This window comes from Carassius carassius, chromosome 11 (assembly GCF_963082965.1).
Source record: "Carassius carassius chromosome 11, fCarCar2.1, whole genome shotgun sequence".
Classification (NCBI taxonomy): domain Eukaryota; kingdom Metazoa; phylum Chordata; class Actinopteri; order Cypriniformes; family Cyprinidae; genus Carassius; species Carassius carassius.
Genome location: NC_081765.1, coordinates 23,873,394 through 23,899,725, shown reverse-complemented (window position 1 = coordinate 23,899,725; position 26,332 = coordinate 23,873,394). Strand labels below are relative to the sequence as shown.

At 36.3% G+C, this 26,332-nt stretch overlaps 2 protein-coding genes and 1 long non-coding RNA gene across 7 annotated transcripts; 2 read left to right on the top strand and 1 right to left on the bottom strand.

Annotated features, from left to right (window-relative positions):
• The first annotated feature begins 611 nt into the window (after window positions 1-611).
• Window positions 612-3,294, top strand: si:ch211-160b11.4 (bone marrow proteoglycan). Of its 2 annotated transcripts, XM_059561263.1 has the most exons (7): window positions 612-704; window positions 1,026-1,091; window positions 1,516-2,022; window positions 2,213-2,295; window positions 2,613-2,750; window positions 2,850-2,955; window positions 3,151-3,294. In XM_059561263.1, exons 2-7 carry the CDS (start codon window positions 1,055-1,057, stop codon window positions 3,216-3,218), a joined length of 939 nt encoding a protein of 312 aa, XP_059417246.1. In that variant the 5' UTR covers window positions 612-704; window positions 1,026-1,054; the 3' UTR covers window positions 3,219-3,294. The 2 variants fall into 2 exon arrangements, with proteins under 2 accessions (XP_059417246.1, XP_059417247.1); XM_059561264.1 differs by lacking the exon at window positions 612-704 and having other exon boundaries at window positions 938-1,091.
• A 1,308-nt stretch (window positions 3,295-4,602) lies between these two features.
• LOC132152498 (uncharacterized) lies at window positions 4,603-5,770 on the top strand. The gene is made up of 3 exons (XR_009436528.1): window positions 4,603-4,834; window positions 4,946-5,113; window positions 5,451-5,770. It is a non-coding gene; the product is annotated as an uncharacterized LOC132152498 (long non-coding RNA).
• A 560-nt stretch (window positions 5,771-6,330) lies between these two features.
• Window positions 6,331-23,729, bottom strand: tfdp1a (transcription factor Dp-1, a). Of its 4 annotated transcripts, none has more exons than XM_059562233.1 (12): window positions 23,595-23,729; window positions 19,423-19,507; window positions 19,272-19,338; window positions 18,993-19,096; window positions 16,181-16,302; window positions 12,739-12,904; window positions 12,442-12,588; window positions 12,268-12,336; window positions 12,046-12,197; window positions 11,783-11,949; window positions 10,587-10,668; window positions 6,331-7,592 (listed from the first exon to the last, which is right to left on the bottom strand). In XM_059562233.1, exons 2-12 carry the CDS (start codon window positions 19,432-19,434, stop codon window positions 7,457-7,459), a joined length of 1,224 nt encoding a protein of 407 aa, XP_059418216.1. In that variant the 5' UTR covers window positions 19,435-19,507; window positions 23,595-23,729; the 3' UTR covers window positions 6,331-7,456. The 4 variants fall into 4 exon arrangements, with proteins under 4 accessions (XP_059418216.1, XP_059418217.1, XP_059418214.1 ...); XM_059562234.1 differs by lacking the exon at window positions 23,595-23,729 and adding an exon at window positions 22,249-22,397; XM_059562231.1 differs by lacking the exon at window positions 23,595-23,729 and adding an exon at window positions 22,319-22,380.
• Window positions 23,730-26,332: the final 2,603 nt, after the last annotated feature.

Here is a 26,332-nt window from a genome sequence, read left to right as displayed (position 1 = left end):
TTTCTTCTATGGGTTTAGGTTTCATATGAACAGGGATGCATTGTTCATGTGTAATACTTTTGAGACCTCACACTCACTGTGAGGCTTGTTGGTATGACACTTTTGACAGCTGCTTTATCCACAGTATTCCTTTCCTCCATATGACATGGCATTTTGATATACCCATGGCATATAACACCTGTCCACAGTGTCAGCTGCTGTGCTGTTGTCAAATCCACACATGATGTTAGGCATACAGGCCTATGCTCCGACACACACACACACACACAGACACACTCCACTCCACTGTTATTAGTATGGGAAAATGCAACAGTAGTGAAAAATAAAGAGCCTGTGTGTTCAAACTTTTGACAAGTAGTAGGCCTACACAGAGAGACCGCACAATTATGTCCTCTTTGACCTGGACATGTCCTGGCCGTGATTACTAAATTGCCTAGCTTTGGGTTTTATCTTTGTTTTGCTGTATTAGTTTTATACTTGCTGAAGATAATGACTGAAGTTCGACCAATAGAGTTCAAACTTCATACACTATCAACCAGTTGTGGTGAGCGAGAAGATAGGATCTACAGAGAACGGTCAAAACATATGAAGATAAGACAAAAGGCCATAAAACTGTCCAAAAGGTCTTTTATAAGAAGCACTGATTGGATCTCACAGCACTGAGAGAAACGCAGGTGACGAGTCACAGACAAGATCAACACATGGTGAGTATAACCATTTACTGTACATATTTCTGAAAAATAAAACCCTTTTTGTCTTTCTTTTCTTTATAATTTTGATAATAGGCAGGTCATAATGATTTACCTCCCAAATGTAGTCGGTGAAACCTAATGTATTTTGGTTGATTCAGTGACATAAAATAATATTAATAAAACTAACTTTAATTTGTTAATTTCTTTCAGTGTAGCCCAATCCTTTCTTAAATGAAAATGGCTTTTATGAATTACAGTCAATAAAAACTTCATTAAGTGAAAGCTAAAATTATTTATTTATGTTGGTTTTATTATTAAATCATCTCTTTGCAGAAAGCAATTCTTAGGAGATTTTTGACAAGATGAGAACATTACTCTTGCTGGTTCTCACCATAACAGGTATGATCTGTTCTCCAGTTACATATCGTTCAAACATACGGTTAATATTAACTGTGCTAGTTTAATATTTAACCTGGTGTCCTAATTTTTTTTATACTCTTGTCCATGTATTTAATGCAGCTTTCTGTAAACACTGGTATAAATGCTTTCACTTTTTATTAGCTTTTTTATGTAAAACCTTGCTCTTTTGAGAGTGGAATAATAAAATAGTGCACCCTTATTTAAAAAACAACAACGGCATATACTATCCCTTTAAACTAAATTTTTTAACTATGCATCTTCAACAAAATATCTTCCACTTTTTTGAAGCAATTATTATTGGTGAAAGCTTAGAATATCTTACTAGCTAAATGTAAAAAAAAAATCTTAAAAGAGGTGCATATTTATATTATTTTTAACATTATTACTTTCTGATCACTACTAGCTTCTGTAGCTTCTGCCAGTCCACCAGTTCAGGATGAGAAGCTTCCTGATCAAGTAGTGAAGGTGCCAGTGGTTGAAAAAGATCCAGCGGTAGAGCACACAGAAGCAGAGCAAGGTCCTCTGATGCAGGATGAAGCTATTGCAGATTCACGTATGTTGGAGCCTGATTCAGTGCTGCTGGGGCCAGAGACAACAGAGGAACACATAGTACCAGAAGTGATGCTGGAGGAACCCATGCTCGAGGCAGATTACCTGATTGAAGAGATGCCAGAGACAGAACTAGAGCCTGAGACAGAGCCAGAAAAAACTGTCATTCAGATGAACAGTAAGATCACACTTGTGGAGGAATCTGTACTACAGTTAGAGTCTGAACGTATTATAGATGTGGAAGATAAAAAAGAAGAAAATGCAGAAGAGGAGGAGCCTACACTCGAGGCTGAGTATATAGTGGTTGAAGAACCAGAAATACAAATGGAACTTGGCAGGGAAAGACGAAGGACACCGATTGGTAAGCCACCTCAGATGATATTAGTTTTACCATTGTGAAAAAGTAGCGAACAGGTATGATACTACTTTGCCAAATGCACTGAATACTGCAGTGCTCAGGATCACTGTGAACAGTTGCCTTTAACAAGCCGGTGTGAATTGTAATGGAAGCTTTGACATATGGTGATTGTAGTGTGGTGATATGTCCACAGGGAGATGGACTTGTGGAGGAGTTGTCCTACAGGGCAAATGTTACCAGTACTTCACCAGAAACCTTGATGCCTATACTGCTGAGGTATTCATGTCATTTTCACTTGTTATAATGATAGAACACACATTATGAAGCTTATTTGTTTGTTTAGAGTAATATGGTTCTGGCAAGAAATGTAAATCAAAGAGAACAGTCGTCAAGTGACATTTATGCTTGATTTCATACAGTATATGTCCAGTAGAAAACACACACACACACACACACACACATTTTAAAGATTTAGAATATAATGATAATTCTAATACATTTGTATATCCCACAGCTTATGAAACATATCGGTTAATGACATAATGAAACCGTATTTTTATTATATTTTCATTTTATAAAATGTTTCTCTTTAGATACAATGTCAATCTATCTGCCCCAATGGCCACCTGGCCTCTGTGACAAGCAGCTACATTCGTGACGGTATGGGCAAGTTAATAGAGCAGTATGGCAGGGGCATTCGTGCATGGCTTGGAGGACGAAGAATCATTGGTGTATGTTCATTTGTTTTGCAGCATTTCACTTTTTCACATAGTTTATTCATTTCTCTACCATACCTGTCCCTCTAGTAAGTCCCTTTTCTGTTTTGACAGACAAATAATTTCGTTTGGTTGGATGGAATGCAGTGGAGCTATAATGGCTGGGCTTTTGGAGAGCCCAATAATGCTGGTGGGACGGAGAACTGTGTGGAGACATGGAGTAAGTGTTGCTACTAAACAACGGTCTATATAAAAAGTCAATAAGAGTTGCACTCATTGCACAGATCCAGAGGAACAGTATACAAATCTTTAAACTCCTTCACCTATTGTATTCTCGGTTTTCCTTTTATAGAGATGCTTTCCTCTTTTCATGATCTGTCTTCACCAGTTTTTACAAAGCTTTGTCTATTTTCAGATGATCTGGCGTTCAGGGATGTACCATGCACAATACCCAAACCGTTCATCTGTTCCTGTCCAGTTTAGACAGCAAGAAGGTTAACCTAACCTGCTATACAGTAACATTTCTGAAAAAAGTGTAAATAATAATAATTAATGTTATTGCTTTAAAAAAAAAAAGAATTTACAAGGGGTATTCAGTAATCAACAATTTTTCTTCTTGCATTTTTTATGAAAAAAAAAAATAGTAAAAATTTTATAAAACACAACTGATTCATTTAGTTTGGTTAACATAGCATTAAGTTGTTTTAAGCAATTTGTTTAATAGCTAAAACACTTCTACTGAAAATGATATTAAATAAAAGTTAATCTTATTGTCATAAAAGTGTGTTTTGTTATATTTTATTATTGTATCTAAAACTGTAATTATCATGCCAATAGCTGAATCATTTAACTGTTAACTGAAAGGTCACTCAATGTTAAATCCTGGCAGAGCTTTTCACTAAAGCTTTAGCCAGGCGCTGGTATGCTAATAGCTATCATCACCATGGGCCTACCATGCAGGCCTTTTTTCATCCTATCATCTGGCCAGGAATGCCTGGGTTCCCGTGTTTCTATGCATCATCTATGGTATAAAGAAAGAGCCACTTGGTGTAACACACGTTTGTTGTGGAGCCAGCGGTGGACACTGTTGACAGTCATAATGTTACAAATGAACTTAAGTGCAAGAGGTTTTAAAGGAAAAGTGTTTCATTTTTGTGCTACCAGAATCATCAAACAGACTTTTACATTTAAAACAGTAATAAAAAATAAAAAAAATTATGAATCAAGTATATACACTGCACGTGTATTCTGTATTCTGAGACAAGAACTGTTAAATTCCCATAGATAGACCCACAGTGTTTACATGTTTCTCAGAAATCCAACAACAAATGCCTTACTTCTAAGATAAAAATTACAAATTCTCACAAAAGAAAATGACACGCATCACCTTTAAAAATTAACTTTAGTACAGAAATGCTTAGTTCTTTTTAGAGAAACTTCTGTCTTTGGAAAAATGAATCTTTTTGAGGTACTTTGAGAGCTTGCCTCAGGCCAACAATGTGCATAACTGAGGAGCAGTTGCTGAGAGGATCTGCTAGAATCTTTGAAGTGAAAGATTTTCCAGTAAGGGTAGAATATACTATTATCAGAATATTTAAAGATTAACCCTCCTCTCTCACTTTGTCCAACACACACTATGAGATATGGGATTGAAGCTTACTTTGGCATGCACAACATTGTTCTACATGGTCGAGTCAGTTTTCCATTTTACCTCAGCAGCTGTGTTTTAGCTACTGGGTGTCAGTAAAGGATTTGCAATAACTAAACCAAAACCACTCCAGCCATTTCAGTCACAAATTAATACATGTCAAGTACAGAGATGAATTTTTTTTTTAATTGTAAATAACCCCAGCTAAATCATGAGCAGTGCAAGGTGTGATGCAAGATAACCTGGGATTCTGTTTACCTGGGGTTTAGAATGACTCAGAGTTAACTTAAACCTTATATTAGGAGTTCTTTAGAGTTTTGTGGAGTTTTAAGTATTGCCTGTGTATGTGTTTGCACACAGGCTCTGGCTCTCCGGGAACAGGTTGATCTGCTGGATAAAGCAGTGCTTGGAGCAGCAACAGGACTGGTGTCAACAGTGGCAAGTTTACTGGGTACATTACATCTCTTTTTTTTCTGTGCGCACTATGATGTAGAAGTTCAAATGGAATTTTGTTTTTTATTTAAATAATTTGTTTGTAATTTCCATTTATTTAAATTTACAGCTCTTTACACCACTTTCACATCAAGGTGCCTGGGTCATGGCCACAGATCTGCCTGATGTCTAGTCAAATCTCAACTTTAACCTCTCGCGCAACACACGGGCCGCTGAAGATACACACCTCAGGTGGTGGCTCTGGACTGGGGCCAGGATGTGAAACTTGACTTCCTGAGTGCCGTCTACAATTATAACTATGTGCTGTGTGCAGACGTGGTCTATCATCACAACTTTGTAGACGATATACTGATCACCATGCAGTACTTCTGCAAGCCAGGAACCACGCTACTGTGGGCAAATAAGGTCAGGCTCTATATTTTTCCATGTAATCATTCATTTTAGCTAATATGTTTTTTAAGCTTTAACAACTTTATATCTATAAGGTCTGAGGTAGCCTCTTTCATAAGACCCATTGGTTGTCACAGTTTAACTTTTTCAACGGGTGCGATTCCAATCTGACCTATGTTTCATTGAAATATTCAAAATTGTTTTTAATATCACATTACAGGAAGAGATCCCACAAGAGGAGATAAGGATCTACCAGGCCACTGCAATGAAGTCAACCCAAATGAGGGAGGAGGAACAGAGGGGGAACTAACATGGTGTATAGCAAGAATTGTTTAAAACATGGGAGATTCAATAAATGTACAATAAATGAATCTAGCAGCCCCGACATTGAAGAGAAGGTGCTCCACCTGTTGGTTTTCTGCAAAGTTACAAGGAATAATTTGTTACAAAAGATTTATATTTTAAATGAATGCTGGGTTTTTTTTACTTTTTTAATAAGATATAAAAGTATTAAACAGCATGACTGTTTTCAACATTAAGAATATTTCTCGAGCACCAAATCAGCATCTTAGAATGATTTCTGAAGGATAATATAACACTGAAGACTGATTCTAAAAAACTAAGATTCTAATAATATTTGACAGTATTACTGTTCTTGGTTTTTTTTTTATCAAATAAATGCACCCTTGGTGGGCATAAACAAACTTTTAAAAAACAAAACTCTAAATTTACCATCCTCAGAATTTTGAACAGTATTGCATATGACCAGATAAAATAAATAACATTTTAAGAAGGCACATTCATTCTCAAGAAAAGTGTGACAAACAAAAAGACATACTAGCATTGTTCTAAAAGGTTACTAAGCGAAAATGCCCATGAATTTTCCAAGTCTGGAAATTACAGCTTTAACATTCAGGTTTTCACCATTTTTACGGTTAAGTTCGAAACTTATGTGGTGTAGCAAGTGAATCCTAAAAGCACAAATATTCTTAATTAAAAATCTGCACAAAAAGTCTCTCAAATACTTTTGAGAACATACAAAGGAAGAATTAGAAAATATTATGTCAACTTCCTGAATGCAAATCTAATCACACTAGGCACATATATAAAATAAAGTTTATTGAAATTAGTAGTATTACATTAGTGTCGCAAATAAACACAATAAGTTTGAATTCTTAAAACATTCTTTATATTTAAATTTGAAACTTATATTAGATTACAGAAAAGTTACTTTGAGGAGTCAGTACAAGGATTCAGTTGTTTTTTTTAAAGGAAATTTTCAAAGGGAAGTCGATGGAGACCATAAGTCCATATCATTTTAATACACAACAATAATCGTACACGCTTCAAGGTATTACTGATGCAGAGAGAGGACACTTAAAAACAAATTCTGATATCATGTGGTTAAGAAACAAAGCATTTTTATATTCCTATAACTGCTTTAAGGTACTGAAGTTTCTCTGATGTCTTCCAGTGTCTCTAGAACAGGTCGGCCTATGAAGCTCCGAAACCAAAAGAGAACAAACAAAACAAAAAAAGACTGACTTCTCAGAGTCCTCCAAAAAAGCAGCACTCTGCAAAACGCCAAGGAGCGGAACACACACGGGAGGAGATTCTACAAAAAAAGCCTGCAAGAAATCGTCAGGCCAGCATACAAAAAGAGTCCACACGTCCAAAGACCTGCCCTCCATGGGGCAAAAAAGAGCAGCCGGCTTTGTAGGTTCTTCGATTCATTAGTCTCCGAATCATCAGAATCCTAATCAAGCCAGCACATTCAACAACAACAACAACAACAACAAAAAATCATTCAAAAACAGGAGAACTTCTTCACACAGAGATCACACAACATTTTCCAACAGCAAGCAAGGCTGAGATTTTCTTCGGGAGGGAACGTTTCAGAGGGTCACGCAGATCAGAGCGGATAACATCTAGTAGGAACGCAGCGACAGAAAATAAAGTGACACCTCTAAACTTCAGCAAAGTCCTTCAGCTGAAAACTTTCATTTCCAGCAGGCAAAGCACACAGCCTGTGGTGATGTGACTTGTCCTGAGCTCAGAAAGACGAGGATGAAAAGAACTCATCCTATTAAAGCCTGTGTTCTTCAATGCCCTTCTCAGACAGAGAGTGAAAGAAATGGTGAGTCGCAAAAGAGGAAAAAGAATGATGTGGTTGATCAATCCTCAGATATGGCAGCTGGAAGAACTTGTGCATGATGGACTGGGCTTAGTCCTAGTCATCGTTTTCGTCAAATTCGTCATCGTCGTCATCGTCCTCGCCCATGTAAGAGAAGGGAGTCTCCACCCGAGAGCCGCTGTAGTGGGAGTCATTTGAACTGGAGGCCATCGTGCCGTCTGCCCCACCGTCACTGTAAGAGAAACATGATGAAATACAAGACACAGACTATTCATTTTTTATTTACCTGTCATTCCAAAATAAAGTATGACTTGCTTTATTTGTTGGAATACAAAAGGAGAAACTTAGCAAAATGTTGCCACTCTTTTAATTTTAATAATTAATTTATTATAATTATTTTATTACTTATTTTAAAAGTATTTTTGGGAGTATCAGTACTTAACTTGAGTTTTTATATTTCAGCCAACTTTTACTTTTACTCCACTACATTTCCTAATTAAAATGTATACTTTAACTACGATACATTTCCCCGAAGCATATCGTTACTTACTAAAAATAGTCAGAATAACACCGACTGCAGGAAAGTAGGTTTGACGAATCAGGGCTACAGACTGTGACCAAATGTCTGAGCTCAAATTGATTTCGCGACACTGTTACTGCACAGATACAACAGTGCTGCGAGATCCAGTGAGAAGCGTTTGAATTTGCCGCACAATGATTGGTTACTGCGAGATCTCGTGAGAATCATTCAAACTCTGCACAGAAATCTCTGTTATAAACAGTGCTGACATATGTCAGGAACCAGAAGCGTAACTTTAACTGTAAGCATGGTGTTGAGGTAGAAATAGTCAAATGCATTATATTATTCATTTTGGGGTTTGTACAACCTTTTGACAGAGAAATTGAAGCACTTTTCAAATGACTTTAAACTATTTCCAGCAATTTAAAGCTCTAAGATAATCCAGTTTGAATGTTATTTTAAATGGGATGAACAAAATATACTTGGGTGGTAAACGAACACTAAAAAAATTAAAACACTAAAAAAATTACAATTACACTAAAAACAATTATAATCAGTAGACAGCAACAAAGGAGCACTTATTGGCTTATTAGTCATTAATTTATACTTTTTCTCTATTTTGAAATTATAAAATCATTATTATAAAATATCAAATCATTAAGAAATCAGATTTTGTCGGAATTTTACACTTTTTTTGTGTATGAAGTAAGAAATGTCACACATTTCAATTTGCTACTAAATCACACAATCACTGAAGTTTGTCATTTCTATATGCAAGAAAAATAATGGTACATTTAATAAGAGGGGAATATGTACATTTTCTGTATATAAAAAGTAGATTTTGCACCCATTACTGTTGTTAATAAAAGTTAATTTTGTATGCATCTTAACTCAAGCATAGTGCTTTACTGTCAAATCTGTATAAACAAACAATAGAAAAATAAACAATTAATGCAAAAAATAAATAGTACTTTTATGATTAAATTATCTTTATTTTGAATACCCCCACACACCACCCCCAGCACTACCAAATCTGCTCCTGGCACCACCATCTGTAGAACTAGTGGCGCTGGTTCCACTGCTCTCAAATGTTAGTCTGGAGCCCTGCAAAGCAGTGGTCTGGTGCTTGCAAGTTAAACTATTACACAGCACCTTTGCTCATGTGCAAACAAGTGCACACACAACCATGGATGATTCATTTGCCACTCAATTCGAGGCTGGAGTTTGAGATATACAGCATCGTCTGTGATGATGTGTTAAGTGTTGTTGTAATGATGTGCAATTTGACATTATCAAGTAGGCTATATCACCAAATAACACACCAAGTGTGCACGCACATTGATATATAAGTATATTAAAAGTTGTAGACGGCAAAAATGCTTCTGTATGCTTTCTATATTTGTATAATTTATTATCATTAACTTTATCTATACTCACACAAAGAGTACTGTTTCTGCAGTTTCTTTAAAATTCTGGCACTTTAATGCCTACAAAAAACGGCTGGTAAGGGACAACAACTAGCTTCTTTCCGGGTCCATTACTTCACGAACCCAGATAAACCCTGCTAAACAGTAACATGCAACAAAGGGGGCATGGCAATGCTGTGCTGCTTTAAAGAAGAGGAAGAGAAAACTAGGGGTGCACGTAAAAATCTATTAATATTTGAATCATGATTCTGTCTTCTTAAGATTGTAATGGATTCACAAGTTTCAAAACCAATGTTTTAAAGCAGTGGTTCTCAATTCTGTTCCTCGTGTCGCCCTGCCCTGCTCTGCATCTCTCTCTCTCTCTCTGTCCCTCTCTCTCATTCAGATCAACAAATCAGCTCCAATTTATACACTTATTTCATCAAAGCAATGAGAAGCATTACACATGGATGCCCGTACAGTTGCTGTGCTGTATTAAAGCTTTAATCAGAATAAAACCGTATATTAAAAGCCAACAGAAGGAGTAGCATTTACAAACAACAGCGTATCTAAAAGTATGAGACAACAACAATCACACATACCATAAGAGCCGTACTTGCACAGGTTCGGAGCAATCCTCTTCATTAATATTCTCTGCGTCTCAATCAGGCTCAAATTGATAAGCAATATAGCGGACGTCATTTTTTACAATACAACCGGTCACATTCTGAGCTTGAGAGGAGAATGATGTTCAGACGCGCTCGAGGCAGTTTAGCGAATCACAACACACTGAGCCAGCTGACCAATCTCAGCCCAGAAGTGCATTTCTAAGGGAGGGGTTCATAATAACAGGAAATAAATCAAGGCATTTGTCAGGGAAAGGACAGGTTGGTGTGGAATAAAGGTAAATTATGTGAAAAATTATGCGTTTTTTTTTTTTTTAAACGAAGCATGAACACGTTAGACTGCGCCCCATAAACACAATCAAGCCCAGAAAAAAAAACCGTAAACCACCCCTTTAATAATCATTTTATACAAGTTCAGTAAAGCAATAAGTGACTTACATTTTAGACATAATATTGCTAAAATTTGCTAACGAAAATATTTTCAAACAAAGATTACTGTTTTGCATCTCTGAGCAATGAACGGTGTTTACTTATTGAATGTATTCAGCTTTTATATATATATATATATATATATATATCATAGCATAACTGGATTCAATAGCTACTCGTTACCAACTCCAACTTGTTACCAATTTTATTAATGAACAACTGAAAGGTGCACCACAGAAACTCACCTCCCAACATGATAGCGGCCTCCATTAGCAGACGAAGCTCCTGTTGTCATGTAGACATTATTGATAGGTCCCTGTGCCATTTCTGCATGCAAAAATAATCATCAAATTAAACAAGTGATCTTTAGAGCCACAAAACTTCAGATATATACTCTGGATATTAGGGATGCAACGATCATGATTTTTCATGGCCGATTCAGATTTTTTACAAGCAAACTGGCCGATTCCGATACCGATTTCCGATTTTTTTTTTTACTCTTTTAAGCAACAAACAAGAAAGAAGGAAAGTGTGCATAAACAAGATATTGGGTATTTAATAGGCCAAAATTGCTTTTGGCTATTGAAAACAATAACTGTAACCATCTGAAATTAACAGAAGTAACTGCACAATAAGTAGCCTACATTCAATACAAACATAGATGGTACAGACATCAGCATTTAGCTTTTGTTTTTGAATTGGGTTGAAACTACAGAGAACTGGCCTTAAATAAAAGATTAACTGTAACCATGTGAAATTAAAGGCAACAACTGCATAGTTCTACAATCCAAACACAATCAACACAAATTCAATAAGATGTTTCTTAATCAGCATTCAGTATTTTAGTTTTTAAATTTGGTTTTAAATTAAAAAAAAGGTCTTTACCAGTGAGACTAAATAAAAGTATGCTATATAAATACATTTTCCAAAATGTTAAAATCAAATAATGTTGGTGCGAATAAAACAAAGATGCAAAGTGTTTCATTCATTCATATAAAAAAATAGTCAGTTTCGTTTCTCATCCAACACGTGAGAAGTTGAGCTGAACATCTCTTTACGGTCTACTCGTGTTCAGGGCGCGGACCGGTACAGTATAGGCTCGCGCAGCTTCAGTGAGCAGGAAAGAGGCTCTTTTTGTGCGCCAGTACACCAACGGCTGTTCGCTTCCTGCTATGAGTGCCTCAGACATGAAACTCTGCATTTCCAGTACTGATCGGCTGCCTGTGTCCTCCGCACAAATTTCGAAATACTCTTCCACACAAATGACATAGCGAACGATTACAATGTAGTCTGTGCACGCGAGCGCACTTCCGGAAAAATCGTCCGAAAAAAGACCAAAAACCGGCCGATTGCGGATTTTAAGCAAAAACCGGCCGGTTTCCGTTTTATGGCCGGTCAACCGGTACATCCCTACTGGATGTAGTCACCAGCTGGTACTAACCTGTGACATAGGGCTCCAGTGCTTTGGGCACCAAGCTTCTGGCAGTCTTCAGATCCTCAGCAGAGCACTTGCCCACCTCGAGACCACAAGCCATGCCCATGCGCTTCAACACCTCTATGTCATCATGAATTTCAAACATGCTATCAAAGTTGAAGAGGTACTCAAACCTAATCACAAACAAGTAATGAGGAAAGGTGTGTGAAATAAGGATTATACGATTCATGCAACCAACAGCCTAAATGGTCTGGCTTTGGATATCATACTTGTCATTGGAGATGCTGCAGTCAATGACTGTTTTCTTGCTGGTGTTTACAATGATAAATGGCAAGTGAATGACCGAGTTGGCAGGTGGAGGCCTTTTCGTCTGTTGTTCTCTCTGGCGGTTCCGTTGTACAAGGTTCTTGAAGGCAATTTGCTGCAATCAAAACTTTTTTTTAAAAGACAAGTTCATCACCAAAATAATTCTTATGAGAGCGGCTTCTGACCTGTAAAATTAGTTCTTGAAGTTGCGACTGTTTTTGTTTGATTCTCTCCAAACGCCGTTGCCTTTCCACCTTAAAACGCAATCAGTTAAAGTAGTTGCTCTACTAACGGTCTAATAAAAAACGTTTAACGGTCTAAGGTAAAACGTTAATGAAATAATGGACCAGTACACCCACCTCCAGGTTCTGGCACTCCTGAGCAGAGTTTGTGGGCAGGCCAATCCATTTGATCTCTTTTTTCTCTTTGGAGATGATGTTCATGGCCATCAGCACATTGAGTGCATCATACACACGCCGTCGAATGTTCTTCTGGTCATACACATGCTGAACAGTGCCAAACACAGAAAATGAAGAACTATTCATTGTAAGATACATGTGAATGATCAACTCTTTAATCAGTTTAAAGAGCTGCACATCTTCTGTACTCAACAAACAAAGCTCTGGATCAATGCCTAGCCACATGAAGAGGCTTACCGCATCATTAGGGGAGATATGATTATCTCCAGAGCTGAATTCAGCCACAAGCTCATCAGCAACCTCGTTGTAGGTTGTGACACCCTTCCGCTGGACCTTTTCGCAAACTTTCATCGAGAAATGTCTGAGTCCTTTCCCATTCTTCTCCCCCTTCTTACCCCTCTTTCTGAGGAAAAGGAGAACAAAAACCAAATTACTACAAGATTTTTAACATTATGATAGATGACAGAAAAAGGAAGGCCAAAAATGTTTTGCTGAATTTCATAATTTTCATTGGAAGACTTCTTGGAAGAAAACGAAATGCTTTGTAATGTAATATATTTATCAATGATTTAAGTTAAAATACTGAAGCTATAATAATAATTATGAATTGGTCTTTCTTTTGTTAACAACGTGTCAGCTTCTATACAGTCGTGGCCAAAAATATCAGCCCCCTTGGTAAATATGATCAAAGAAGGCTGTGAAAATTCATCTGCATTGTTAATCCCTTTGATCTTTTATTAAAAAATAAATAAATAAATAAAATCACAAAAATGTATCCTTTCATTGGATAATATGAATTTAAAATGGGGGGAAATATCATTATGAAATACATTTTTTCTCTAATACACATTAGCCACAATTAATGGCCCCCTTTTATTCAATACTTTTTTAAACCTCCATTTGCCAGTTTAACAAGTCTAAATGTTCTCCTATAATGCCTGATGAAGTTAGAGAACACCTGACAAGAGATCAGAGACCATTCTTTCATCCAGAATCACTCCAGACCCTTTAGATTCCCAGCTCCATGTTGGTGCTTCTCCTCTTCAGTTCACTCCTCTCATTTTCTGTAGGGTTCAGGTCAGAGGACTGGAATGGCCATAGCAGAAGCTTGGTTTTGAGCTCAGTGAACCATTTCTGTGTTGTTTTTGAGGTTTGTGTTTGGATTATTGTACAGTTGGAAGATCCAAACATGGCCCATTATAAGATTTTTAACAGTCAGTCACTCACTTACTGATTTTTTATCTGTTGGTATTTGATAAAATCCATGATGCCATGTGTCTAAACAAGATTTCCAGAACCTCCAGCAGAAATATAGGCCCACTACACCAAAAATACAGCAGTATATTTAATTGTACACATGGGGTACTTTTTATCTCTGTGTTCACCAAACCCATCTTGAGTGTTTGCTGCTAAAAAGCCAATTTTTAGTTTCATCTGACTAGGGCTGCAACTAACGATTATTTTGATAATCGATTAATCTGTCGATTATTTTTACGATTAATCGATTAATCGGTTCATGTACTTATATTTTTGTTTTGCCCACCCCCCCCCCCCCCAAGTAACTTATTATTAAAGAGTCTTTATCATTCAACAGACTTTTTAGAGATTTTAACCATTTTGCATTGTCATTTCCTCATCAAAAACATACCTGGAGTTGTGTTTTATTATGTGCTAGTAATCCTTTGTCGAACTCTTCTGCAATCAAAACACTGACCCATACGTACTCTAGCAAATTTCACAAGGAGATTTCAAATAATGTTTTTACCATGGCAGTCCTTAGGGCTCCTAAAGTAGTTTAACATCCCGAACAAAGCTTATTAAGTAATCTTTCAGAACATATTTTCACTAAGAATAAGAATAAAACAGAATAAAATTGCAGTACATTGCATTTATTATTATTTTTTTTCCTGTAAACACACAACTTATACCTGGGAAACAGCTTCATAGCTTATGCTGTGAAATAGTAAACAGTCATTCGAATAAAGTGCCAATGGCATGAAACCTGAATGGAACTCACATTTTAAAGTAAAATCCATCAGAAAAAAAGTATTGAAAAAACATGAAAAAAAATGGACAAAAAAAACTTGCTGTGTGAAAAAGAGCAGTGAATACTTAGAAAAAAAAGTGCATTTCAAATACATTTAAACATTTACTTCTCTCATTCAGTCATAATTAGGCTTATAGAATTCATTAAAATTATAGTTCATAGAATTATGAACTGGTAAACGAAAAACTGATCACAGAACATGTTTGTAAAGCTTTAAATGTTAACTGTTAAAAAGCAATGTTATCAGCTTTTACGACTAAACATCTAAACATTTGCAAACAACATTGTACTGGAGAATCTGAACATATAAAAGTCAGTTCAGTAGTGCAAAGTTTAGAGGTTACTCTTTTTTTTTGAAGGCTCAAAGTAAAGTACTCCCACACTTTGGATGACTTCGTTCGATTAGTTTTATCTTCCGCTTTTTTTTCTTTCTTTCTCGAGCTTACTCCACTGCCATCTGCCTCCACCATCACGCTGAATGCTGCAGAGAGCTGTTCGGGAAGCACGTGACATAAAACGAGGCCAGCTATTGGCTATTCACTACTTCTCCTGCTGTACTGGCTGAGTAAAACCTCCGGTGGCTCATTACTGCCACACTTTGGTCACCGCAGATTTAAAATAAGCATGAAATGAGCCACTTACGGCAAATAAAAGTTATTTAGCAACTAATCGATGACTAAATTAGTTGACAACTATTTTAATAATCGATTTTAATCGATTAAATCGATTAGTTGTTTCAGCTCTACATCTGACCATAGAATCCAGTCCCATTTAAAAATCCAGTCATGTCCGATAACTGAATATGCTTTAGTTTGTTTGTGGATGAGCTATGATAATTTTTCTTGTAACCCTCCCAAACAACATGTGGTGATGTAGGTTCTGTTTGACAATTTTTTTTTAAGGTTTTCTGACCCCGAGACTCAACTATTTTCTGCAGTTCTCCAGCTGTGATCCTTGGAGAGTCTTTAGCCACTCAAACTGACCTCCTCACCGTGCATTAGGACGATATAGACACGTCCTCTTCCAGGCAGATTTGTAGCATTTTATGTTGATTGGAAATTCTTATTTATTGCCCTGATGGTGGAAATGGGAATTTTCACTGCTCTAGCTCATTTGTTAAAGTCACTTTCTAATTTGTGAAGCTCAATTATCTTTTGCTGCACATCAGAAGTATATACTTTGGTTTTTCTCATTGTGATGGATGATTAAGGGAATTTGGGCTTTGTTTTCCCACCTCTTTATATTTCTGTGAAACAGGTAGCCATGGCTGGATAATTTCATGTTTATAATCACGCTGGAGTGCTCAAAATTGTGAATATGAATGGGAATATACTTCAGAGATATTTTACTCATAAGAATTTCTAGGGGTGCTGTTAATTGTGGCCAATGTGTATTAGAGAAAAACTTTTCTCTACCTTTCTGGACATGGACTGTATACTGTACACACAGTTTCAATGATATAAAAATATTTTTCTTCGCACAGGTGGATGGCCTTGTTTGTATTTTAAACCCATTCTGAAGAGAAAAATCTGAAGTATTCAAAAACAGAAAAGCATGTGGTTCCAATAAATCCATTTCTGAAAGAGAAATGTCATTACATGTTGTGAAGTAGCCTGCTGAAGTAAGACTTACCCCGAGGACCACGGAGAGGCTTCTGATGGTTGACTCTGGGTGATGAACTGAGAGCTGGGTGTGTGTGGGCTGTTCATTAGGATTACATTGGAGCCACTGGGCCTCTGAGGTGTGCTAATGACCTGTGATAGAGATGATCAGGTTTTGAAGACAATACGGGAAACATAATAAGAGTACATGATGCTTGTTGCCAAAATATCTGTTATGATATTAAACATGTTAATATCATATGTTATGATCTTTACCTTGATGAAATTTAAGCTATGCTGTTTCGGAAGGTAAACAAACATTCATTCAACAAGGACAAATGCAAGCTAACATGTTTCATTTTTATGCTGGTTACATATAAATGACATTGTTCCAATTCTCACTGACATATGCCGAGGAATTAAAGGGGTCATATGATGTAATTTTAATTTTTCCTTTCTCTTTGGAGTGTTACAAACTCTTGGTACATAAAGAATATCTGTAAAGTTGCAAGACTAAAGTCTCAAATCCAAAGAGATATTCTTTATAAAAGTTAAGACTCGTCCACACCCCCTAAAACAGCTCGTTCTAACACGCCCCCACATCTCTACGTCACTATGTGGGAAGATTTGCATAATGCTGCCCAGAAGTTCACGCAAGGAAAGAAGGCGTACCTTTTACTCATTGAAGTATTGTTGCCGCCGCCACCATGTCGTATAGACGCTGTGTGTTTCACTGTGAAAACAAAACTACTTTGTTTGACCTTCCAAAAGAAGATGATATCCACTTCGTCATGCCTGGAGCTGATCCGTGCTGGAAATACATTAACTTTGCACTGTGGATCGCCGGAACGGCTTTCACCATGGACTAAGCAGAGTCCAGCCCGGGTCATCTCATATTGTTATCCCCAAGTCCAACGGACACTCACTCAAGCCGGCATCCACTCACTCAAGGCCGTGGTGTGTGACGCGGTTTCGTTGAGAAAGCAAAACTACTTTGTTTAACCTTCCAAAAGAGGAAATGACTAGAAATCATGTTTATAACAACCTTATAATGGATTTTATTTTTTTGTCTCGTCATTCCAGCCGAAAAGAGCATCACAATATGTTAAGGGGCATAACATTTCTGTCACATGCTTGAGGTATTCGGCCAATCACAACGCACTGCATAGCTGGCCAATCAGAGCACACCTCGCTTTTCAGATCGTTGAGCCTTGCAAAAATCGACGAGTTTCAGAAGGCGGGGCACAGAGGAGAAACAGTAATGTACAGTATGTGGAAAATAATGTGTTTTTTTAAACTTAAACCGCATAAACATTTCATCACACCAAATAATGTTCTTTTTAGCAACATCATATGACCCCTTTAACAACAGCAGCTGTGAATATGAAGGTGGCTAAACAGCAAGTGTCAATTAAATGAGCCAACAATTCCTCTTTTCTAAATTTAATTTTTAGTCATAATGGGAAGACCGTTTCAGTGTCTTACGTGGAGGTTACAAGACAAACCCTGACTCTATCCAGCAACTAAAAGCTGCATCGCTTGGATATATTAAAGAAGCTTTAAAAAAAGCTGGTTCCCATCCCTAAGAAGGATATATTGTACCTCACTCCGTCAGTGATTACTGTGAATAGCTCAATGTGGATTTATAAAACTGTAAACTAAACATAACCATTCTTGGAAATGTGTTTCAGGCTGAACTGTCAGATCAGAAGTTAAATAATTCTCTTTCTTCATTCAGGAGATGGTGTGTGTTCAACATCATGACTCTAGCTCTCTGTAAATCACTACAAGAGCAGAGGCTAAATTATTTCCATCTTCCATTAGCTTTTCCCCTATTGACACCTAAAAACTCTTAGTTGTAATAAACAAAAACACTTGCAGGGCTTAAAAATAAAAAAGGCCTGATGGCCCAGGCGATAAATAAGTGACTTGCCCTATTTTGCTAAAGCTTGAGTTCTTTTGTTTCCAACATGATGATTGTACATTTGTTGATCATCATGTAAGAAACAGATAAATGCAGTTAAAATTGCTGTAAAAATTTAATCAGTGATGCTTTGCTCAAGGTCTTAAACCTTTACAGCTGTCATAAAGCAAATCTATAATCATAAAAAGGCCATTCTGCAAAGAAACTGTTTAGTAAAAAACAAACTACCGTCCAAAATGTTGGGGTCAGTAAGTCCTTTACCCCCCTTTTTTTATTAATACTTTTATTAAGCAAAGCAGCACCATGTTATAATGTTACAAAAGATTGCGGTTTCAAATTAATACTGTTTTTAACTTTCTATTCATTAAAAAATCTTGGGGGAGAAAAATTTTAATTCACACAAAAAAAATATTAAGCAGCACAACTTTTTCAACAATGAAAATAAGAAATGTTTCTCAAGCACAAAATCGGCATATTAAAATGATTTCTGAATGATCATGTGAAACTGAAGACTGAAGTAAGGAATACATTACATCTTAAAATACAAGTTAGAAAAGTAGTTTTAAATTGCAATTATATTTCACAATTTTCCTGTTTTTGTTTTGTTTTTTCTTGCTCCAATAAATTCAGCCTTGGTGATCATAGGAGACTTCTTTCAAAAAGTCAAGTTCAAAAAAGACTGTTGAACTGTTGGACTGTATACTGCTATTATTGAGCCCTGCAATTGGCATTACTATAGTAAGAGATAAAACCAAAAATACTAAATGTCTGAACAAACACATCTGATTGAAGCATTGGCTTTTTAACAGTGTGTACAGACAGGAGATTAAACCTGGAGTTGCGTGTGGTTTGAAAAACCCTTAAGGGTCTGATCTATATGTGTCTTTGTTTACACAATCAAACTCTATTCAAAACTTACCATGTGTGGAGCAATATTCACGTTGGAAGGGCCCAGTGTTTTTGTCAACAGCTGTTTTCCAACAGTCACTGACTGTGGCTGCACTGTTACTAAAGACAGCACACCTGCAGGAGTAGTATTCACAAAAGACATCTTAATGCAGTGCTATGTAGGGTCAAGCAGGTGTTTGGGCTTTTGTAAAGGATTACTGTAAGATCTAACATCCTTGAATATCTTCAAAGAGTTCAGCTGCTGATGCAGTGCACTGTTATCTTCAGAAACTTCGAATGCTCCTCTTACCTTTGCCAGGGCTCATGTTCTGATCAATGAAAACCTTCAGCTCCCCATTGGCCTCAATCAGACCAGCCTGTGGAAAACAAGATGACCATCAACTCTTGACTTAAACTTAATTTTCAGTCAAATACATGTACTAGAGCAAGAGAATACTCACATCTTTGGCCATGATCCCTGGGGCGGAGGAATAGATGCTTGGTCTAGATGAAAAACCTGAGCCAAAATTCCACAACAAAATGTCTCTGCAACAGAAATAAAACTGGTTTGGCACAAAAGCTAAGGAAACTTGAATACTGTAACCAAATATTACTACACAAAACTTTGTTTTTCATAAAGAAAGTCACTAATGATGAAAGTTTTCATTTGCAACAACCGCCAAAAGGACACAAGGATCAATGGGCTTTCAAACAAGAACATCTTGCAGTTTCAGGTGGTTCTTCTGATCTGTGAACAGAAGCTCTATGGCAGGCCTCAAGTTTGCCTTCAAGCCAAAAACCTCTACAAGCAAAACAGGACCAGCATTCATCAAAAATGCCAATTGTTTAAAATATCTGAAAATAAATGTTGCTGCATGTCTGAAACTTTCAACTATTCAGCATATTTATATACTAATCACAAGTATTTTAAATATTTCACATCAAAATGTTATAAGTTTCAAGACAAACAAACAAAATGAATGTTTTATGGGATGATGATGACCTCTGAACAATGCTCGATGCTTTGGTTTCTAACTTTTTTTGGAGGTCTAAAACTTTATTACTCAATATTGATTACTTGTATTTAGTGGTCGACCGATTTTTGTTTTGTTTTTTTGACTGCCGATATCTTGGAAAGCAGGAGGGCCGATAGTCAATATAAAGGCCAATATAATTTTGTAACATTTAAAAAAATTGAAATAATTTGACAGTGGACAAATTATATAAAATAAACACTTTATACTTTAGATGACAAAGTATTTTTCAGAAATAAATATTTAATATTATTAAAATATAAAAAGGAGGTTAACACTGTAACCAAGTTTGTGTGCACTTGGAATCATATGTGTCAAATAAAGCAAGAGTAACCCTTATTTTACATACTACACACAGAGAAAATTTAACTAATATGACAGTGGGCAAATGCAGTAAGGGAAAGAGCAGCTTAATTTGAGATCACATTAAAGCATTCAATTCAGACAGACCGACCGTCACACAGAGAACATGCAATCATGCTGGATAAAAATGCACACTTTACAAGATCTCACAGCTGGATCTGACTAATTTTTCAAGGTTTGTGAAAGTAAATGTTCATTAGTCATTAAAAGATTTGTTTAAATTATATAAAATGTGTATTTGCTTAATGCTGATGGAAAACGAGAAAGTATTATAATGTTTGCCTTTCTATTACTAATAATATAAAAGCAATCGCTTTAATACTTTCTGTATACATTAATCCCTTTGTTTAAGCATTCTATCTGATTATTAGACGGACTTCTATCCATATTAGACAGAACTGTTAACAACCACAGTAAATGAGAGAGAATATGAGGGCGGTGTGCTCAGGTGCTGCCGCTCTCAGCGCCGTCAAAATCAGTCTCGAACGCTTCGTCCAAGCAGAAAAACTTGAACACAATGCCAAATATCGGCCTTGCCGATATATCGGTCAACCACTTCTTGTATGATGTTGCTTTAAAGGATTAGTTAACTCTATAAATAAACATTTCCTGACAATTTAATCACCGCCATTTCATCTAAGATGTTTACGTCTTTCTTTCTTCAGTCAAAAAGAAAGTAAGGTTTTTGATGAAAACATTCCAGGATTATTCTCCTTATTGTGGACTTCAATGGCTACGAAAAGGTTGAAAACTTTCAAAATTACAGTTTCAGTGCAGCTTCAAAGGGCTCTACACAATACCAGATGAGGGATAAGGGTTTTAGCGAGAATTTCTGTATGTAAAGCAAATCCTTTTTTTTTTTTTTTTTTTAGAAAATGACCAATCGTTTGCTAGATAAGACCCTTATTCCTTGTCTGGTATCGTGTAGAGCCCTTTGAAGCTGCACTGAAATGGTCATTTTGACCTTCAACTGTTTGGTAGTCACTGAAGTCCAATATAAGGAGAATAATCCAGGAATGTTTTCATCAAAAACCTTAATTTCTTTTCGACTGAAGAAAGAAAGACGTAAACATCTTGGAAGACATGGGGGCGAGTAAATTATCAGGAAATTTTAATTTGAAAATGAACTAATCCTTTAAAACAGTTAATCATGCTGTAGCACTGAAAAAAATATCATCTGATATTCTGGTCATATGCTGTTATTCTGCACAATGGCACTCTTGCTAGTGTGAATGGGAAATTGATGGACACTGTCAAAGGTAAAGTGAACTAAAATGAGACTTGAGTCCACTTTCAAGCCCAGGGACAGTGTGAATACAAAAACAGCTTGGTTCCTTATCACCCATTTCACTTAAAGGGGTGCAAGTCTGCTTATTTTAAAATGCTGTCTAGGTAGGTAGCTCACTAGGTTTTATGACACAGCCAAAGTTGATGAAAAGAGGCCCGCCGATTTGCACACATTTATATTACCAGACAAAGACCTCGACGAATCTCTCTGAATTTAACATCAAATTTTCAACTCGTGCACTCAAAAACCGCATGCAGTCTTCTGAAAGCCATCCATCTGCATCAGTTCATGTCGTTTTAAGTAACTTTTTTTGCAAAAGCAATGGGCCCTTAAATATAGCAAATATTCATGGCCAATGTCCAAAGTTATAAAAAGCATATAAACGCATAAAGCAGAACGAAGATTGCGTTTTATTCGTTTATATTTTCCGCATCAAACATAATGCACGATCGGAGCAGTATGTACTATAATAAAGCGTGTTAGCCCAGTTAGCTAGCTGCCTTTCAAACACGTTTTGCACCGAAACCCTGCTCTAAATGTGATCAAAACGTGCTCCTCCTGCTTAAATGCAACCTGATCGAGTATTGTGCATGTGCTCGTACCGTTTTGCGAACGGATCGGACTTAGTTGGCCACCTGGAAACGAAGTGTGAAAACTTTCCTATGAACTCACAGTCCTGAAGCCCTTTGCCTTCTTAGGTGCTGTTTTTGTTGGCATAGCCAGTTAGCAAGAGGGCAGAGGAAGAGGAGGTCTGAAGCCCATCTCTCAAACAGGAAACAAAGATAAATCAAATAATATGATAAAAAAATAAAACCCATGTGCTGTGAATGATCATGCTTTAATAACGAGCTTGTACTTGGGAGATGTTTGATTGTAAGATAAGAGCGCATTTATAAAACCAATGGATGCGGATGTTATAAGCAGGCACATAAAATAAGCATTGAAATTGTTAAATCCTCGTGCATGATTTAAGAAAATAATTTAAATTACTGATATATTTTAGAACGGGGTTCTACAAATTATGTACCTACAGTATATAGTAACGACCTATTATATTCAGCAACAGAGTTGACATTCATAACACTGTTCTGCTGGAGGGTACAATCATTGGCTTCACCACAGCATGAGTTTAAATGACAGATAGTCCTTCAAAAATGGAAAATAGCCGTTCAGAATGAGACATACTTGTTTACTAACTCATCAGAACTAATATAACAAGCAGGATGGATTTGGTTTAATGCCTGGCAGCCATTTTACATGGAAGCCAAAGCAAAGCCATCAAGCAATGATGCTTTAGTAGCCTGCTAGCTGAAGTGACAGGTCCTTATTACGATCTAAACTAGTAATTATGTAGTCAATATACCCTTCACGGTTATGCGCATTTAATAACAACAACCGTTTAGATTTGCAAAAGTATTTCAAAAACGCTTTAGAGAAAATATGGAACGTTAAAGCTGTTAAGTTAGCGACCAGGCGAGCTAGGAAGCTAACGTCCACTCAAATCCAGGTCATCTGAGCAGCTTTAATATAATCGTTCTAGGATCTACATACTATTGTTTTCTACACGTCTGGTTTTGTATAACGGTGCTTTTTCGTGCAATGGCTACTAATGAGTAACGTTAAAGATCATTGAGGATTTCCCATTGCCCTGCACTTGACTAGGTTAGCTTGTCGGCTAACACAAGCCACTGGAGACAGTTTCAGTATTTAACAAAAGTGATAATTAACCCGGACTGAGGGTTCACATACTAACGATCATAGAATCCATTATGTATAATTCCATCCAGATACACGCTTGAGGTTACTGGAGGATTTGCAGACAAGCACACTTATTTCATGCCAAACTCAGATAAATTACAACTCCTTTATGGAGTAATGATTTATAAATAAGAGAAACATTGGGTTAAAGCTGTCTACGTGGACTCAAAGGCCCCCCGGTCTCACTTACGGTCGGTTGCATCCGCCTTCAACTGTCTAGTGCTGAATGAATAGCAGCCGAGCACACAGTAGAAACTGCTCCCTCTCTGGGTCTGGAAAACTGAGCTTGGCGGTGTCTACGCCACGGGAAATCCGATTGGACAGCAATGCACATGACGTCGAAGGGGCGTACCAAGGAAGCCACGCCCACGCTGAATTCCGATTGGATGGGACTCTACAGTTTCTCCGTTGAAATGTTCTCATTGGTTGATTTCACAAGCTCCTATCCCATGCGTCTGAGAGAGCAGAGCGTGCGTAACAATACATGTAAATAATAAAGATGTCTATAAAGTATCAAATATATTTTGATCATCAGAGTCAAAGACTATAATAATAGCTGTTATCAGTATTTGCAAGTGTAATCAATACTTTAAAAGCACTTTCTAAAGAGCTATGTGTATTAATACCACTTCCCCGTTCCACTGTTACATGACCGTTATTCTATTTATTTGTATCATTATTAGGCAGGGCTGTAAAATATACTGAGAAATTGTGGTTAAGTTCAAGTTCAGGTACTATGTCAAAAATGTAACACAGTTAAAGGTTTAAGTAAAGTAAACAGAAGTATCCACATTTAATTATGCTTAAGTGTTTAAAATGAAAAAGTAAACACCTTTCTTAGCTTTTTAAATTGGCTTTTTAGAAGAGATAACCTCAATAAATAAAAACAAATATATTCTTGTTTAAATAAAAGTTAAGATAAAATGTGAGCATGATCAGTTTGCTTGTCTGTCACATTAGGATTCAAACATTTAAGTTAAAGAGATTTAAGCCCTGATGGTATATGTATTATACAACATTAAACTTAATAGCCTAGTGCTATTTAAAAAATATATATATATAATTTTTTAAAGTAAAATTTTTTTATTGAATAAATATGCAAACATTAACATAACTTCAGTAAATTATTATATAACTCTATTAGAATATATATATTTTTTTATTTTTATTTTTTTTTTTTTTTGAAGCAAACAGGTCAATATTTAGAAAGTATGAATCAGCTAAATAATAAATGTAAATGTCTGTAATTAAACTACATGTCATTAGGTTGCTGTTTGGTTTCAGGCTCTGGAACCTGTTTATCTATATCATGCTGCCTCTACAGAATGCACTGTACAGTATGTTTTATACAGATAACTAAATAGAGAGAGAGAACTTCAAAAAGGGTGTCAACATTTCTGTGTCACTATCATTCTCAGGTCTCTGGATGGACATATTTGAAGAAGTTATTTGGGTTAAATACTGTACATTTATTAAGATGGATTTTACACCTTATAAAAATATAAATATAAATATAATTAAGTATAGTAGCTAAACAAATTCATTATTCAGAAACAAAATATCCTAAATGAACCGATAATTGAGACAAATTAAACAATTCAACATTTATTACAACACCCATTTTTTTAATTACACGCTGTCTTCATGTGCCTGACTGTAAACAGTGCTTGTTTTTACAAATACTGCACATTACATAAATTATAGAAGGCCTTGCTCATGCTGTGTCTGTGTTGATTTTTTACAAGAGAAACACTTTGAACAGCAGGTAACTTGAGTTACATCATGCATGAACGATATAAGCTATTAGAAATATGAAACATGTTTTAATATCAGTTCATTTTGCGGTGTTAAAAATTCAACACTGTTATCCACTCAGAGGTTTAGGCCATACTGCACTGGTCAGCTGAACAAGCTCAAAAGTAGGTCATAACCAGTATTAGATTATGCTGGAAGAGTCTGCAGATTGTGCTACTGAGAGATGACAGTAGTAGCATAATATGAATAATTAAAACAGAATTCTGATCTGATCTGACACTCCCAATCCCCACCCCCCCCCCCCCCACACACACCACTTTATTAGTTACACCTTGCTAGAACCAGGTTATTTGTGTATAGTGAACTAATGTTCAAGAAACCAGTTTGAGATGATCTGAGCATTGTAACAAGGCGCAAACTGAAAATAGCCATCACAAGATACACTGTTTTCATAAAGAGATGGACACAGTCAGCAACAATACTCAGGAAGGCTGTGGCGTTTAAATGATGTTCAGTTGGTACTAAACTGATTAAAAAATATTATTCAAATTGTTAAAAATATGCATGCAGTAAGTAAAGTTATTTTAATGCTTAATTTATATATATAAAAAAATCTTTCATTCAAGATTTCACAGCAAAAGACACGTGTGCCACAACCTGAAAGTACAGTTAATATTTTACAATTATTTATACTAAAAAAGTACTTACTAAAAATATATGAACAACCATTTAGAGGGGCGAAGGCATTTGGTAAAAACTAGCTTTCTAAATATTCCCAATCAAAAATACGACATAATCTCAAATTAATGCATGAAACCTTTGTAAACAGATACATAACAGATATGAACTGTCTGACCGAATCGATTTGATAAAACGAATTCACGTTCCGTTACAGATGAAAGAGTGAATCATTTCAGCTGAATGAATTGATTCATATGATACTTTGTTCGAGAGAGAGGAAATAGCTCAACAACTGTCACACTATAGAGAATGTGATTGAATGTAGTTTAATACTTTTAATGTGTTACTTACTCATGTCTGGTACACAGATTTTAATTATACACAGTCACAGACTCACAGTCTTGTATTATCCGAAGTCCGAACTACAAAACTCACATTTACGAACTACAACTCCCAACAGGTAACTATTTCACCGAGCAGACTCGCTGGTGT